This window comes from Lontra canadensis, unplaced genomic scaffold, assembly GCF_010015895.1.
Source record: "Lontra canadensis isolate GAN:19392208 unplaced genomic scaffold, GSC_riverotter_1.0 scaffold6, whole genome shotgun sequence".
NCBI lineage: Eukaryota > Metazoa > Chordata > Mammalia > Carnivora > Mustelidae > Lontra > Lontra canadensis.
Window position 1 is genome coordinate 25501814 of NW_022631000.1, and position 18476 is coordinate 25520289.

The window sequence follows — 18476 nt, forward strand, 5'->3', positions numbered from 1 at the left end:
TCTTGCCAGATATTTCATTGATAAATTGCTAGATCATGGTAGTGTATTGGTCCCTGGGTAGAGAAAGGATGTTAGGGGAATTCAGTTAAAATCCTAGGAAAGTAAGCATCCAGCAGTCTCACTGACTGTATGTCACTTTTCAAAATTCTACAAGCAGGTCAGACACTCAACAAATACTCATTGAGAATCTTTGTGTTAGAACACGGAAGATACTGTGAGGAGCCCAAAAATGAGTAACTTTGTCCCTCATTTCAAAGAATCTACAATTTATTAAACATAAAAATCCACTGCAGTAAAAAGTTAGAAAGTGAGTTAAACAAAAGATAGTAAGGGGTGGGGTGCCTGAGTGGCTCAGTCAGTTGAGTGCAAGACTCTTGGTTTCAGCTCAGGGGGGGATCTCAGGGTCCTGAGAGTGAGCCTCTCTGTTCTTGGGCTCAAGGCTCAGCAGGGAGTCTGCTGAGATTCTTTCTCTCCCTCTCCCTTCTCCTTTACCCCTACCCCCCTCAAATAAATAAACGAATCTTAAAAAAATAGAAAGATAGTAAGGGGAACAATTTCCTGAGACCTGGATTTAACAATGAACAGAATTTCAAGAACAGACGCAGAAATTTGAGAGTACTGTGCATGTATGTATCTAGAATTGTAGGGTATGTGGGTTATCAGTTCCACTAGACTGTTGTCCAAAAATGATGTACTTCTATCAACAGTTAGCAGGTTCCCATACTTACATTTGTTATGATCAGAGTTTATTTTAATGCTTTAGTCAACATGATGGGTAGAAGAGCGTATCTCAATTTAATTTTCATTTCCTATCCTTACATACTCCATAGATACTTCATAGGTCCCTTCTTATGTTATGAAATAGAAGGCATAGTCTGCTTAAGCATGATGAATTGTTCTGTGCGGCTGGAGTCCAGGACACAGAAAATACACAGAGGACAAGCCTCTCTCTCTCTCCCTTCCAGAGGTTTCTCCAGGACATTGGCCTTTCCCTCTCCACCCCAAAAATTGTCAGTTTGCCTCAGCAGATGGGACAAACCTTTCCTTTCCTTCCTGAATGTGCCAGAGTAAATTAAAGAGTTCATAAATGAACATGGTTGAAAAATACTGGTCTTGACAGAAACATCTGAAACCATTTCCTCCATTTTTGCCCAAAACTTAGTTTCTGCCCAATTTAGAACATGGAATACTCAAGGTACCTTAGAAAACACACAAAATTTTTGATCCAAACCTGGAGACCCAGTTGTAAATACGGGGCAGATATACATCCACACTTCTCTCCCTCTCATCCAGAAGGCAGAAAAGTATAGGAAAGATAAATCAGGGTTTTAACCTGCTGCGTGGACACTTATTAGGAGGATTTTGCCTCAGAAGCCCCACAGGGATAAAATTTTAAGGGAAAATTCCTATAAATAATTCTGGGAGAAAAATAATTGTTTTCAACCAAAATCTTATTTAGATTATTTCCATGCTGAAAACAAAGTGGCAACCAAATAGGAATGAACACATAACACAGCGAAACCCTCAGGAGGTGTAACGAAAAGCAGTATTCTCAACTCCAGTCAACACACAGCATCAAAGAAAGCTAGGAAAAAACATATTCCAAAACTTGATTAATGTGATTCAAACAGCACATTCCCTACTACAGTGGAAAAATGGAAAATCACTATAAACATTTGCTTTCAAAAAGGAGTTGCTAGTATTATTCCAGTAATGCCACATTGCTTCAGATACACATTTTTCTAATCCAGGGGTTTCAACCTGGGCCATTCTGCCCTTCAGGAGACATTTGGACATTTTTCATTTTGAGGCATTTTCCATTCTCACATGTGGAGGAGGGTGCTACTGGGTTGGGGCCAAGGATGTTGCTAAACATGGCACAATGCACCAGACAGCGCCCCCTCCAATAAATAATTATCTGGCTCAAAATGTCAATTGGGCCAAGAAAGCCTGGTTTAATGTATTTCTTCACGGCTAACTGGGACATGGTGACAAATACAGGCGGACAGAAATGGTAAGTACTTTTCTTAAAGACCTCCTGTTAAGCGAAACAAGTTAGAGTTCTAAAGCTCAATTGATAGGGGCACCTGGGTGGCTCAGTGGGTTAAAGCCTCTGCCTTTGGCTCAGGTCATGATCTCAGGGTCCTGAGATCGGGCTCAGCAGGGAGCCTGTTTCTCTGCCTGCCTCTCTGCCTGCTTATGATCTCTGTCTATCAAATAAATAAATAAAATCTTTTTTAAAAAATTCACTTGATAGATGGATAACTAAAATCTCCAATTTAGCAATTTTCAGTTGCAATATTTTAGGGAGAAAATGGAATATGGTCCACGACTGGCCGTGTTATTGAGCAGTGTATCATCTATATTTATCAGCTCATCATATTTACCTACACAAAAGTTCATAATCCAACTGGCTAGTGCTGCCTCCATGTACCACAAATTAGTATTTTCTTGTGTTTAGGCACTAGCTGAAATCCCCATGCTTACCCAACAAGATGGACAAGACATCAGATTTCAGCAGTGGGTTTTATGTGGTCAGTTTCTGAGGAAAACATTCATATCTAAAATTCCCTTTCCGTTATCTTACAATCCATTAAAACTTTAGTATCCAGATCCATGAAACTTAAAAGCCAGAGTGGGAAAGCAAGATGATTTTGACTGTAAACCTAAAAGAAGCTACAAAGAGATGCCTTCTATTAAATAAAAAGGGGAGGTGGTAACGCACTGAAATAAAATATACAAAAGCTAAAGAGATTCCTCTAAAAGTAGCAAAGCCCTTCGAGGTTATTTTATTTCCCAGTAAGGTTTCCTTGGGTGCTTCAACAAAGAAAGTCATTTTTCTGGCGAATTTTTTTTAATGTCTCCATTTCCAAGTTTGCTGAAGGCATTTACTTGTCTATTTTCTAGGTGTTATTATACTCAACGAAAATTTAAAGTTATGGAAAAACTCAGTTCAAATTTAAAAGAACCACACAGGATTCAGAAATCCATTGTGAAATCAACACATTTATCTAGGAGAAAGAAAAGCATCATCGACAGGGTGAAGTTTCACAAGCTAACAAAGCAAGTACTGTTTGGCAGGAATGTAGAAAGATGGGCAGTTTAGCCCACTGAAGCCTTCTGAAACACTTTTAGATGAAGACAAAACTACTGTTTAGAGGGACTGGCTGGGTTCTACATCAAATGTCATCTTCCGACTGTAAATCCAAAATAGAAATTTGTCCTTGTGCTTAAAGTTCAAGCAGAAAAATGCCCTATTTACTTACCAAAAAGAGAGAGAGAGAGAAAGAACAGAATGATTCTAACCAAAAAAAAAAAAAAAAAAAGAAAAGAAAAGAAAGAAAGAAAAAAGAAATGGAAAAAAGAAAAAAAAAAAAAAAACAGTACAGCACAAGGACATTTAAGTGTGAGATCTAATTTCAGAGGGCTGAGCATAGAGTCAGAGCACAAAAGCCGAAAACTCCAAGGATAATGTGCAGCAAATGGCACCGAAGGATGTTTAGGCAAACAAGTGGTGAAACTTTAATCTTGGTAAATGTAAAAAGTTTTGTTTTACAGGAACTTGACTGGATTCTTCGCTGCAGTTCCAGCTTCTGAAAACAAGAAACGGCACCAGGCTTAGGAAAAGGGTGGCTGAGGGGAGATGTGTGTCCACAGCTTCCCCTCCAAGTCCCCAAGGAGGAAAGCTGCAGCCCGGAGGTTACTGGGTAGCCAGGCCCCCTCACTGAAAACAACCAAGGTTTTGAGCGTTGTTTTTGGCAAAAGGTAGGTGTTACCGGCTGCTTCCTGGGGCGCTGGAAGGAATGTGTCACCATCAATCAGAAAGTACACTGAGCCCCGTGTTTAGGTCACAGAGGGACTACTGCCTCTTCCAACACGCATAAATCATGCCAATTCCAGGAAGGAGGAGAAAGGAGAGGTGCCCGAAAGGTGTCGGCGCCCAGTGACCTGCAAGACGAAAAGGAAACCGCAGCTTGTGCTGAAGAAAACTTCATGCGCTCACAGGTTACGGTGAACTCCCAGAACCGACGAGCGCGGGGGCTCCCACACTTCCCCAGGGACCAGCGCCGCCCGAGCGCAGGACTCCGCGGTGCTGAGGAGGCAGGACAGTCCCTCACCTCGGTGGTCCGGGCGAAGGGCAGGCTCCCACCTACTCACCTCCGCGGTCCTGAGGAGGCACCGGCGTCCCGCCGACTCACCTGGCAAGCCCCGCGCGAAGGGCCAGTGGATGAATGAACTGCCCGTCCGGCCGAGCCCCCTGGGACACGGGCAACCCGCGGGAGGGCTCACCTGTGCGGATGCTGGGAGGCTTCTCCGAGTCTGCACCCAGGCAGGGGCTCCAGAGCTGGAACAGCAGCTCCAGCAGCAGCAGCTGCAGCTTCACCCCGCAGCACCCCATCTTCGGCCTCTGGAGAGCCCGCGCCGACTCCGGCGCCCCCACCGCCCAGCTGCGGCTCACTTCTCGCGAGAGCGCGGGGACCCCGGTCCGCCCGGGGCGACGACTGCGGGCGGGACCCGCGGGCCAAGTGCGCGCGGCGGAGGCGCGGCGGGTGTCTGGAGCGGCGGGCTGGCGGCCGGAATGAGGCCGTCGCGGAGGCGCGCAGGAGTGGGCGCCCCCCGGCCGCTGCGGGCAAGTTATAGGCTCCCCGAGGGGGAGGCGACAGGGCGGGCCGCACCCCGGCTATTGGCCCCCGGCTATTGGCCCCCGGCTATTGGCCCCCGGCTGACCCGCCGCGCCGCTGCGGTCGCCTCCGCTCGCCTTCCCCGGCCCCACGTCTGGGATTGTTTGCTCAGCTCCGACCTATTTAAGGAGCTGTCTGCGGCTACGTGTAGAGGCTCACGCAGGGCTTCTGGCTGGAACAGGGGAGCGTGTGCTTAAGTTTGGGAGAGTGGGGAGGAGCCGCGGGGAGTCTGGCGGGCGGTGCTCCCCTCCCCTTCTCTGCTGCCTCAGCACCAGAAGCTTCCCAGTAGCCCCAGAGGGTGTGAATTTGCTCTTCTCTGCCTTTGGAGACTACTTTCTAACCAGCAGGGACTGCAAATTCTCAGCAATCTTAGCTGATGAGACCTCTTAAGTCAAGAAAATGGATCGCCCCCCCTTTCTCAACCTTTACTCAGGGGGCGAGTTTCTTCACTCTGTAGTAGGAAGGCCCTGTTTTTATTTTACCCTGTAAACCGAATTTTTTTTATTGTGCAGTGAACATTTCTTCCTCCTCCGCCTGTGCCAGAAGAGCCATAGACTCTCTCCAGTAATGGCTTGTAAATCCTGCGGAATTGGAGTCCAGCATGTGTAACCTGGGGCTGTGCCTTACAAGATCTTCCTTCAGTCCACATGGAAAATCACTCCCAGAGCTGTCTGAGCGATCTCTCAGGTCCCTGGCACGTCCTCCCCTGCTTCCAGTTTTGACTCATGTCTAAGTAAATTCCCTTTTTCTATATTACATCTCATCACATTTTAACTAGCCCAGTATTTAATCTGTTGGGGTGACCAGGGACAAAAACTTCAATGGTGACAATTTTGTTTCATATATTTCATAACATGAGCTATCTTATGGAAGAAAAAGAATCAGACTGGTAATACGGTAGTATTCTGTAATCTTCTACCTATTTTTTCCTAAAATGAAAAAAAAAATACTAATTTGAGCCAATATCTTTTCCAACTCGGAGCCTTTGAAGTTAAAACAGAAAATTATTGAAAAAAATATCCCATTATGACCACATTGTATCTAAAATTAGCATGATTTGAAGATAAGATGAATAATAAATGTTCACATTTAAAACAGGTGGAAAAAACCTGCAAAGATATGTTGCCTGGGTGTGACATTTTAGAAAATAATTTTCTGTGCCCAGAACTAAGCCAGTGGTTACTGCTTTGAAGGTTTGGTCTCAGGATTTTAAGAGGAAAATTGGAAAAAATTCAGAGAAGAGTAACAAATAATTAAAGAAATGGAAAGTATGACCTGTGAGAAGAATGAAATAGGTTTATTTAGTCCAAAGAAGAAAAAACTAAGGGATGGATTCCTTAATAACATCCTTCAGTGTGTGGCCAATGCCACTCCGTAAAATTAGGCAGAAAACAAACAACTTCAGTCTTCTGAGTCTGAGGATTCTGAAAGGAATGGCTGGTCTTTTGGCCAAATTTAGGTTTCCAGAATTCCAGAACCTGCCAACAGTACCTGAACTCTGCCAGACTCCTTGAACTGGACTTCGAGCTTCCCTGGTTGTCCAGTATCTTTAAAAGTTCACCTGGTCAGAGACTACCTTCCTGCCCTTTCACTCCCCCTTTTGTCTCTATACATATGTAAAGCCTCTCTACATCACAAGTATGTATTTCAATTGCAAAGTCCACCAATGGGTTACTCTGAAATTTCTCCTCTGTTGAGAGTCACAATGTCAGGACTGTAACACTTGGATAAAGCAAGCGTTTCTTTGGGATTTTCACGTAGCCAGGCACACTTATCGCTGTTTAAAAGAGCCCCAATTCTGAAACCAAACCCTGCCTGCCTTCTAATATTTCCAGCTGTCTGCTGAACGTTTGTGCTTGGACATTCCACTGGCACAAACTCCAAATGTCTTTAACTCATCAAATCCAGATCCCACTCACAGCTTCCTCATCTCTGTTAATGATACTTCTGCTATCTAACTCACACAACCTCAGACATTTTCTGTTCTCCTCTCACCCCCACAACACTCAGAACTCGATTCCAAATCCTGTCATTTTTTCCCTTGACATTTTCTCTCCATTTATTCCTTTCCATTCTCACTGCCACCTCACTAATGCACTCCTGAATATATCCTAACTGTACTGCCTGAATGTTTCCTAACTAGACCTTTCCTGTCCCCAGTACAATGCCACTATATGCCACAGCTAGATTCATCATACTCAGATATGGTTTTGATTACCCCCAAACTCAAATTTCATAAGGAATTTGGAAACAGTCCAAATCCCTTCATGTAGAATGCAAATTCCTTTACTAACCAACCTGATCACCTCTCCCAACACCTATACACAACTAATATGGCTTGCTTTATTATCTCCCAAAGCAGGCCAAAGACTGTCATTTTTACTCTCTAGAGTTTGGGTAAAAATCATTGTCTTCCTTTGAGTTTTTCCAGAGGCCAACCCTGACCCCAGATTCAAGGATCAACAGTTTGTTGGGAGTTTCAAAGAAAAGGGGTAGTTGAGGGTGAAGTGACACAGGAAAGAGAATTTAGTTAATAATGGGTACATTAGTAAATCGACAACAGTAATTAGAGTTCAATCCTACAAAATTGCTGTACTTACCCCTCAGAAATATCCTGCCCATGAGGCAAGACAATAAGGGTATATATACCCCAACATTCACTAGTCATTAAGAGCTGAGGGGTACTTATTAATTCTCAGGCATTCCAGCCTGCTTAAGCTCATAGGCGCAGCAAGCTTCCAGTAATGAGGCAGCTTTTGGCCACAAGTCAGGTTGACATATTTGGAAATGGTAGAAAGCTTTGAGGAGAAATGAGAGGAGTACTAACAGCATCTGCCCAGATACCATGCCTCTGTTCATGTTGTCCCTCCATCTTAAAAGTTCCTTTCCAAACCTCTCCTTTCATTGGGCTAACTTTTGTGAGGCTCACGTGCTGCCTCCTACAGGAAGCCCAGTTTTAGGGCCTCATCCTACTTCAGGCTGAGTTAGGTATCCCTATTCCAGGCTTTCTAACACCTTAAACAAAACTATCTCATTAGTGAGTTTTTTATTAGTTTTTTATTAGTTTGTTTTTTGAGGGCAGAATCCACTTGTTTTTTAATCATTGCATACTAAGTAACTGGCCCATAGTAACATGTATTCATTCATTCATTCTTTCACTCAGAAAACATTGACTACGTACCTGCGTGCTCTGTCTAGGCACTGTTCTAGATGCTGGTAAAACAAATATATCAGTGAAAAAATAAACATCCCTATGCAGTTACTCTTACATTAAGAAAGAGAAAGAGAAGAATAAACATATAATGGGAATAAGTGGTTGAGAGAAAATAAATCAGGAACAGTAACTAGGAAGGACCAAGGAGTAGAGAGTATGCGGAAAATTGGAATAGGAAGTCCTAGGAAGGCCTCACTGAAAAGATGATGCTTGAGAAAAGACCTAAAAGTAGTGAGGGAAAGAGAGTCATTCTGCTATATGGGAAATCTATGCCTGGGAAGAAGAGACAGGGAGTTTAACGATTCTGAGGCTAGAACATATCTGGCTGGAATGGTAAAAGAAGGCAAGATAGCAATGAGCAGGAGTTCAGTGACAGTGGCTAAGACCAGAGGGAGATGTAGGTCCTGAGAGGTGACAAGGAGGACAAAGGTAAGCAGACATGCAGACAGTGTGAAGTCACTTATAGAATCTGGTAACATCTTTGGCCTTAAAGACATTATCCTGAAGCCAATGACATCTAAAATAGTCAAACTCATAGAAATAGTCAAACTCATAGAAACTAAAAATAGAATGGTGGCTGGGGGAGGGGAAAAAACGGAGTTGCTAATCAGTGGGTATAAAATTTCAGTTATGCAAGATGAATATGTTCTAGAGATCTACTGAACAACAATGCATCCATAGATAACAGTAATCTCCTGTACATTTAACAATCTGTTAAGAAGGTCAATCTCATGGTAAGTGTTCTCACTGCAAGTGAAAAAAAAAAGAGAGAGAGAATGCCATTCGGATGGTTGTACCCATAGTCTCGTGCCGGGTTTGAAAAGGCCCACAGAATCCAGATGCATGGTTAGACTAAGGAACGGGAGAAAATGAAATACAAAGCTCGGAGACTGGTTTGGAAGCTAATACAGTGGTCTGGGAGAAGACGGTGCTTTCAGCCTGTTGGATAGCAGTAAAAGCAAGTCAACTTCTGAATAGATTTTGATTACCAAGCCAACAAAATTTGATGGTTTGAATGTAGGTGTGAGAGAAAAAAAGGAGACGAGGATATTTATCCAATGAATATTTGTTGAATGAGTAAGAAGCCAAACCTTGAGAACACATGAAATAGCCCTGGGGGTGGAGATGGAAGGAGAGGTTAAATGCAATAGATGAGAAGGAAAAACAGCCAGACAGCCAAGAGCTGAAACTTGGAGAAGACTAATGCTTTTAGGGGAAGGGGAGGAGTCGACAAAGGACACTGATAAAGTCAGAGAAACAGCAAACATTCTGCAAAACAGAGACTTGGAAACAGAAGAAACCCTAGGAAAAGACGGGCACTTGTAGCACCATGAGGCCGAGCTTAAGCTCAAATGCTTAGATTGGAGCAGAAACCACAGTGAATGTGATATAAACTGCAGATGAGGGCGTGGAGGGCACGGTGCCGCAGAACGGTCAGGCTGTTCCTCTAGTCTAAATCAGCGTCCCTGCACGTCAGAGGTGGCCTTTCTAAATCTCGGGTGAGCAAGTTGCCACCAAACTGAAGGTATCTTCTACGAATGAGAGGTTCATAGCACGCGCTGCGGGTCCCAGCCATCTTCTTTTTAAATTCTTCAAGCTGCAATTGGAGAGGAAGGATTTCCAAGGTGATTTTTCAACAGTTGGCTATTCAGACAAGATCAGTATGAGAAAATAAACACCGGCTTAACATATGGTAAGCAAAAGGGCTTTCATCGCCCAACAAAAACATTAACTTATCAGAGGGGAAATGTGCATGGGCTGTATTCTGAAGTTTTCTTCTTCTCTAGCTTCTTTTTGTCTTCAGGAAAAGAGAGAAGCCCTTAATACATTTGAGTTCCCATTCAGCACTTCCAGCCACTTTTTTAAACCTTCATTAAATGAGTTAGTCATCTGAGCATGGCTGTATAGAATCTCCCTCTAGGTAGATATGAATTGTGAAACCCTCGTACCTAGCAAAGTGATGTCAGACATAAAGCTGAACACAGCCAGATTCAAAGTAAGAAGAGGAGGCCAGGAAAGAGAGCCAGAGAGCACACAAGTACTCGAAAGATGATCCTAACAGATGTTTTGTGACCATTTACACAGATTGGGACAGAGCTGTCTGGGCCATGAGTCACTCTACAAGGTCAGCAGAAGTAATGTGTGGCTTCTGCATTCAGTCTTCCAAACAGTTTTACCAAAGTTTCATACCAAAGCTGTGACATATTTGCTGACATAGGTGACACCAGAATGACATTGAGTCTGATTAAACACAATATAGTGTCAAAAATTTCTTATTCAAATAGTAAGTTCTAATGATTTCTTATGGTACCTTTTCTGCTCCTCATTCTCCTGGACCTGCTTCTTCTCAGGACCGTTTAACTCCTTTCTGTGGGAACATGTCTACCTAGAGGCACATTTACTCTGCGCTAACAGAGTGTAAGCATCAGTGCCCTCATTTGCAAGAGCCTCTGGGCATATTGGGAGTGTCTGGGAATTGTATAATATCCTGTGTTGAGTAGAAAGCAAGGTTGTAATGAGGAACAGTTACTAAAAAAACATTTCACAGAAACTGCCAAGGGAGATCCTAGAAAAAAATGGAGACCTGAACCCCAAAGATTCTATCAATTGTTAGGTTTACTTTTCTTATCCCAAATAAATACCCATTCTTTACCTTATTCTATATTTGTAACTCTATGGTCTTTTTCTTCTTAAAAGGGCTAAAATGATATCAACTTTAATCCTTTGATTTATTCCTTGTCCTACCTCTAAATCTAGACCCAATTTTTCTATAAGTATTGAGAATATAAGGAATCTATAATCAGTAATTCCTGATCAGCTTGGAGTTGGACCTTCCTGAGTCAATTCTGATCTTAGGCCATGCCCAGTTTCCAAAAATGGTATTGTCACCTTATTCCTATGTGACTGAGCTCTCCTTTGCATGCCTTAACTCAAGATTTAGCTATATCTTGGGTTGCTGTCTGATAGCCTAATTGATCTCAGACTGAGAGCTTTCTTTGTCTCCAAAGAATGGAGTTCTTTAGCTTGGCCAACCTCTGAACCTCCTCAAGGCCTCCTGCTACCACCATCTTACTACCTGCTATTGGGTGCTTCCTTATGTGCTCTGCCCCATGGTTGGCGGGTCTGATTCTGAGCATTCCTGTTCTGGCAGAGCTGATCAAGCACACATTGATTATAAGTGTTTGATTCAGCCAGAATACTATGAGTAAAATGATTGTATTATAATTTCACTTGGTGAGATCTCCAGTGATGTTAACTGGAAATGAAGCATAGCCTAGCTAAGAAAAACATGAATCCATTATGCAATAAAACAGATATAAGTAGCTCCAATATTAGAGGTTATAAAAAAAAGAGAGCGAGAGAATAAAATCAGAATGTTATAAAGCGTTGGCTCCAGAGAAATGCTTATTATTTAAAAATATGCCTTGAAGGTTCTAGTACTATTTTTAATTCATCATTCCTAAAATCTGGAAACTGAATTTTGTGACATACATTAAAGGAAATATTTCTGCAATAGAACTGAAAGGTAGAAGGGTTTCCTTTAAAAGGTGTGCAATAGAGAAAAGCATGGCGTTCGTCAGCATGCCACGCCATGCACATTCTGAATGCATCCCCAGGAATTATAAGTGTTGTCTTCTTTAGAGCATTTTCCATTACAGGTTTCCAAAAGAGATGGTTTGCATCAGATGTAATTTTCTGTATTATAGACACAGATCACAATTCACAGAGTACCTTCACACATTTGAAGATAGTTGTAATGATTATGCTGCCCACTTGCTGACTGCTCGTGAGCTTCTTTGTATCATATGTGAATGTTCAGTGAACTCCAGGCAGGCATCATATTTTGCAAAGTTCTCTGACATTATCTCTGACACCACTCTGGTATCTGAAGGTAGCCATTTGGCGACTGCCCTCTAATTTATCTTTACCTTCAATCACAGTGTTTTTCTTAATTACTGCTCTCCTGTTACTTTGTTCATGTGTGGCCCTGGTTTTTTTCCAGCCATTAATATGATTCTTAAGAACTACAATTTTAACCCAAAGTGGAAACACTATTTAGTTGCAAAGGATTATCAGCTTTAAAACAAATGTTTCAGGAATAGATTATAAAAGGCAAATAATCATGTAAAGAAGAAGTTTTTAAACAAAAATGTTTTTTCTTAAAAATTTAAAAATCTCTTAAAATGAAAAATATTATCAAATCAGTTACATAAATGCCAACCTTTGAGTTTTTCAGTTTTTCAATAATTATTATTTACTGCCTACATCAAAACAAACGTTGCAACTAGTATCCACACAGCAAAATTGCCCCAGATCAATCACAAAAGTGGGAAATCCCTTTCTCTCTTTATTCCACCTATGTCTTAAAGTAGGTGTTCATTATTATGAACAGCTGTTCATTATTCAGTCAACAAATAATTACTGGGCAGGTACCATATTCCAGACACCACTTTGTTCTCAGGATTTCAAAATGAATTAGACACTTCTCTCACTTGGTATATATTCATGCATGTCTAAATCACTGTGCTAAGTAGTAAATTAAATCATGTTATACATTTCTTTAGCCTATAGTATATCTAAATAAGATTTTATTAAAGAAAAAAATGTTCTGAATTTTGGATAACAGAATATTGGAGCTAGACCTTGATGACTCAGATAAAATAATAACTTGAATTATCCTCTCGAGGTAATTTTTTTGTCATTTCTCATTTATAAGGGTAAGAGTAGCATTTGTTGTTTACTGATTTTGGCACCTAACTAAATAATAGAATATTGTGTTCTTTCAAGTCTTTTTGTTGTTATTCATGTCAATTCTCAGTAAAATGCACACCTAGGAAATAATTAACTTTTGAAAGTATAGTGTACACCTAGGAAATAATTAATTTTGTTACTTTGGTTACATTAAAAAATTACCAAATATGCCATTTTTTGCAAAAATAAAGCATTAGATGGTAAGTTATTAAAGTTTTAAGGTAGTCTTTACTCATTACCAATACTGCCTATCAGATAACTTTCATATACCCTAATCTTTTCCTCTGCCACAAAAACAGTTTTGTGAGTATACAGAGTATAAGTATACTTTTGAAGTATACACTGAAGGTATTTCATCAGTGACAGTTTGGCATTCTGTTTACCTCAAATCTTTGACTCAGGTCAGCCTGGGTCCCCATCCTAATTCTACTCCTTTATAACTGTGAAATCTTGACCTGGTTTCTTGACCTCTTGAATTGGTTGAAATTAAAGAAAATCTATTGCACAATCAACAGTGTCCAGAAGCAGGGAGGTCCCCAGGTATGGTGTGTTAGGTCTCTGGTTCTGATTCTTTCTGATGCTCTTGACCTGCCCTACCCTTGCTCTTGGACTGGTAGGAACATGTGTGCAGGAGTTCTAGGTATTACATTGACATGAAGATATCCTGAAAAAGAAAAGGAACTGCCATTTTTCATGTCTTTGCCCAGCAACTGTCCCCAAAAAACAAGTCAAAATTCTTCCCCTGGTGTCATTAGCCAGAATTAGGTCACATGGTCATTACTAAACTAATCATGGTGGGGGAAGGGCATTGCCACTCACATTTAGCAGGTTAGTGTCTTTCCTAGAGATGTGGATAGGGTAACCTTTCTCTGAGTCACATGGGGTGGGGGGAGGTTTTTTTTGAAACTTAAATAAGATTAAAGTTTCATTAAGAAGAATGAATAGATGGTTGACAGCCAACATAGCCCATTATCTATTCATTGGCTGGCTACCAGGTAAATGGAGGATTCAGTATTTTTATCTTTCTCTCACATACCTGCTCCCTCTCCCAAAATATTCATGATTTTACTTAGATTACTATCTAAATTTGCATAATTATGGTTGTGTAAATAATATTCACTATTAAGGTACATAATTTTCTGTGGTTTCATTTCCTTTCTTGTAATTTTTATTTTTTTCCTTGGATTAATAATTATATTTTTAAATATTTAATTGTCATGGGGCACCTGGGTTGCTCAATTGGTTAAGTATTAGACTCTTGATTTCAGCTCAGGTCATGATCTCAGGATCATGAGATCCAGTCCTACAGCAGGCTCTGTAGTCTGCTCTGTGGTCTGCTTGGTAGTCTGCTTGAGGATTCTCTCCCTCTCCCTCTGCCTCCTCCCCTACTCCTTATATTCATCTAATATGGGTCCCTGAATCCATGCCCTCTATTCCATATTCTGCAGAGAATGAATCTCGACCTAATGGGGGAAGGAAGGAGGAAATCAGAGAAAGAGTAGTGTTCTGATCATGCAGGTGGGTCAGGGGATGTGAGGCCTACAGACTTTGTATACAGACCTTTAACCAAGCCTTTTGTTTGTACCACTCAGTCTCGTATTCCGAGGTACTTGGCAGCTCTAAATTATGAGCCTTTTCTCCAGCAAGAACTGTTTTCTTTCTTGTCTGCAGGCACTCAGGTTTCAGCTTTCTCCACTCTGCTAAGAGAGTTGCTAGGGATCTATCTGCTTTACATGTTCCCATAATGTACTGATATCACTTATTCTCATCCTACTCATATTATCTTTTGGGTTTACCCACTTTGTTTTTATGCCTTCCTTTATATTTTAGCTGGACTTTTGGAGAAAGTAGACAGGAATCCATGTGTTTGATCTACTATATTTGACTAGGTATCTGTTAAGCTGCATTAAGCCTCAATTTCGCCATCAATAAAATGAGAATGTTAACAGTGCCTATCTCATGATATGTTTGATGAATTAAAGGAACAAAGCATTAAAATTGTTAGTATATTGCCTAACATAATAAGCAGCAACTGAATATTTATTATTATTACAGTTATAAAACCCATAACCTTTATATGCAAAAAATAATTCACAAGAAAATGTGTTCTATTCTCTTTATTTTATGTTAAAAATTCCATAAGAATAGAAATGTTGCTTGTTCTGTTTATTGATTACTACCTATTTCTAATTAAGTTGGATTGAATTTTTCATACTTGCATTCAATAACTTACTAATTAAATAAAACATCTTTGTAATTAAAATCATGCATTTCACAGATGAAGACATGTAGGCCTACTATGCTGAAATCATCAAAATGTGAACTTAGCGAACCCATTGTCATTGATATATAGCGATGACTTCCCTGTCCCTCATCCCAACAAATAATTATCTCTTTGTTTTGGTTATATACAATGATATTTTTGTAATCATTTCCTATGGGAAAACTATTGGTGTGACTAAGATGATTTAGGGGAAAGGGGGGTGAGTAAGACTTTAAAATGGATTTATAAATATTTCTAATATTTCTAGTTGTCAAACTTCTGTTAACCAAAATCTGAGGGACTTCCATATGTTACCTGATAGAAACTGTCATCACTACAGACTACATAAAGTCCAAGTGATCAAAATATTAGAGGTCTGTTCTTTAAAAACTATCATCGGGGTGCCTGGGTGGCTCAGTCATTAGGCTTCTGCCTTCAGCTCAGGTCATGATCCCAGGGTTCTGGTATCAAACCCCACCTCTGGCACCCTGCTCAACAAGAAGCCTGATTCTCCCTCTCCCACGCCCCCTGCTTGGTTCCCTCTCTTGCTGTCTCTTTGTCAAGTACATAAATAAAATCTTTAAAAATAAAATATAAAATAAAATAAAATAAAAACTGTATCATCAGGGTGGACCTAGTCACTAAGAATAAATTTAATAGTGTCTGGACATTCTATAAAAAAAAGAAAGCAGCTAATCATTTTATCACTAAAGGACCTCCCTGGTCCATGTTGCTGCAAGTACCCCACCTTCTCTGCCCTGTCTGACATTTTGCCTGTATCCTTCATCACACTTGCCAACTCAGAGTATTTACTTCCTCACACATGGGTTGTATTTTCCTTTGAGACAGGGCTGTACCTGATTCATGTTTGTATTCCCCGAAGCCTTGAAAATTGCAGGCATGCCATAAGTATCTGAAGAATGAATGAGTGCCTTTACTATTTTCCCCCTTTCTGTCGTAATATAAAGACCCAATTCATTGTTTTCTTTTTCTAACCAGTATTTCAATAATGGATATATACTTATTTTACTTACTATACTGAGATTAATAAAACAGGGTATCAACCCCTCTTATATAATTGTATACCACAGCCCACTATATAAACTATTACAGTTGTACTTCCTTGTTTTTAATTGCTTCACTCTTTTGCATCATTATACCTGAATCTCCACTTCTTCACCTCTTTTTGATTCAGACGTTAGGAAGCTGGTGTTAAGTTTACTAGCATGTGCTATCAGTTTGGGAAGAGTGACTATTGAACATGGTAATTTTTCAGACCACTGAGAGATGTTCAATTGAGCCATAATGTTTTTTCATGTCAAACTGTAAAGTTACATCATAAATGAAACATCATCTTAGTTAGCTGTCTCATATTGTAACCTACTGTGAATATTATCAGAATTTATCTGAAAACTGGCATTTAAAAATATTTAAAAACTAGTGTGATATATTATCAGATTTGAAATAATAATAATAATGTGATAAGAACAAAATGTTTTCTATAGGAGTTCCTCTTCCATCAGAAGTCAAAAGGAAAACAAGAGGCAACTTACAGACAAGAAAACTAGAAAACTGTAACTAGTCAATAAAACATTTTCTGATTTTTTTTATTGTACATTTTTTTTTTTTTTTGAGAGAGAGTGCATGAGAGGGCAGGTATCAGGGGTGAACAGAGGAACAGGGAGAGAGAGAATCTTAAGCAGTCTCCATGCCCAGCATGGAGCCCAAAACCAGCTCTGTCTGAGATCATGACCTGAGTAGAAATTGAGTCAGACACTTAACCAACTGAGCCACCAAGGTGCCCCAAAACCATTTCTGATTAAAAAAAAAAAAGGTATTTACTAGTATTTTGCAAGGTCAGTCAATCTAGACTGGAAATCACTAATAACATGGTGTCACATTGGTTTCTTCAGAAAATATTCATTTTTATAACAACTGTTCACTATAATATATTTGTCATTTCTCCAAAGTGTTTAATTATGGAATTTTTAAAAGACAATAAGTGTTTTGAGGACTAAACAAAGTTTTATTTGAGGCCATGTAAATTTGTTTAAACATATGCTTTCTTTCCTGTTGTATAGACAGCTAGGTCTTGGTGTAACTCTACCAATCTTCGCATATATGATCATCTAAATGATTGCTTCACAGAGCTAGAAATTCCAAAAAATCAGTACAGAATTGTCTGTTGGATGAAGTCTGAAAGAATAAAACATATTTGGTGACATAATTTTTAAATTAACAATATTTCTTGTATTTTTAAAATAATATTTTCCCATGTACATGTCTCCAAAGCCTGAGGGCTAGCATTTGCTGAGTGTCATGATGGGGGTGGGACTCTAAAGGCTGAGGTGAAAATTTGGCTTTTTGTCTTTGATCATTGTCAAGACGATCCAAGTTAATATTGTCCCCTTCTTGTCAGTTGTTGCTGAGACTTTCATATTTCCCTCTATAAAAGAAATCCATGTGTCTTTTTGCTGCATCATTTGAAGAAAGTTTGGTTTTGATCACATGGCGGTGTGAAGAGGTTGTCACTGAAATTGAGACATAGATTTAACATTTCCCTGAGTCATCTCAAGGCTCTGCTAATACAATTTCACATCATGGATGGTGTCGCTAATCTTCTTGTGCACTTAAGCAATAAAATATTTGCCTTTCAGAGGGATTATTAAAAGTAGGATTTTTTAAAATAATTTTTTTATTAAAAGTAGGGTTAAAAAAAAGGTAGGATAATGCCATAATGATTCTTCACACGAGCTAAGCATGATATGAATGATTAATATTCAATAACAACAAAAACATTTGTTAAATTCTTCCATGGAAAGTTTCAGGAATTCGACAGTTTATCTGTGATCATTTGACAGCATAAGACTAAATGTTCCTGGAAAACTTTCTCCCCTATTCCTGTAATAGTTTGTAAAGTTCTTCACTTATTTCCTAAGATCCTCCATACAATCTCAATTTTTTTAAAAGATTTTATTTATTTGACAGAGAGAGTGAGCACAGGCAGGTAGAGGGGCAGAGGGAGAGGGAGAAACAGGCTCCCCAATGAGCAGGGAATCCCTATGCAAGGCTCAATCCCAGGACCCTGACCCTGACCCATGACTTGAGCTGAAGGTAGATGCTTAACTGATTGAGCCACCCAAGCACCCCTACAATCTCAGTCTTAAAAGAACCATTTGCCTTCTGCTTAATAGAAAAAGTGAAAGCCATCAGTTTAAACGGTCTGAACTACCGTCCCTCCCTATTCCCATTGCTGACTCTTGATCTTGAACTTCCCAGCCTTCAAAACTGAAAGAAATAAATATTTGCTGGTTAAGTCACTCAGTCTAACATATTTTGTTAAGGCAGCCTCAACTGCCTAGGATAGGTCCCAAAGATGTTTTGTTTGTGTGGGTTGTATTCATTGATATTTACCATAACCAAAATCAAAACAGACTTTTAAATAATATTTATTTAATTTTATTTAATTGATTATTATTTAAATAATATTTAATTTTGTATATTTTATTTATTTAATTTGCTTATTCATTACATGTTGTAGTCACTATGTGTTAACATAATAACA

General features: G+C 39.9%; 1 protein-coding gene across 2 annotated transcripts in view; it reads right to left on the bottom strand.

The window, feature by feature from the left end:
* The window catches only part of PLOD2 (procollagen-lysine,2-oxoglutarate 5-dioxygenase 2), a 94708-nt gene extending 90040 nt beyond the window's left edge, over positions 1–4668 (bottom strand). For both annotated transcript variants that reach the window (XM_032852426.1, XM_032852425.1), the window contains exon 1: positions 4291–4668. In XM_032852426.1, coding sequence (XP_032708317.1) covers positions 4291–4399 — 109 coding nt within the window. In that variant the 5' untranslated portion in view covers positions 4400–4668. The remainder of the gene's footprint in view (positions 1–4290) is intronic.
* Positions 4669–18476: the final 13808 nt, after the last annotated feature.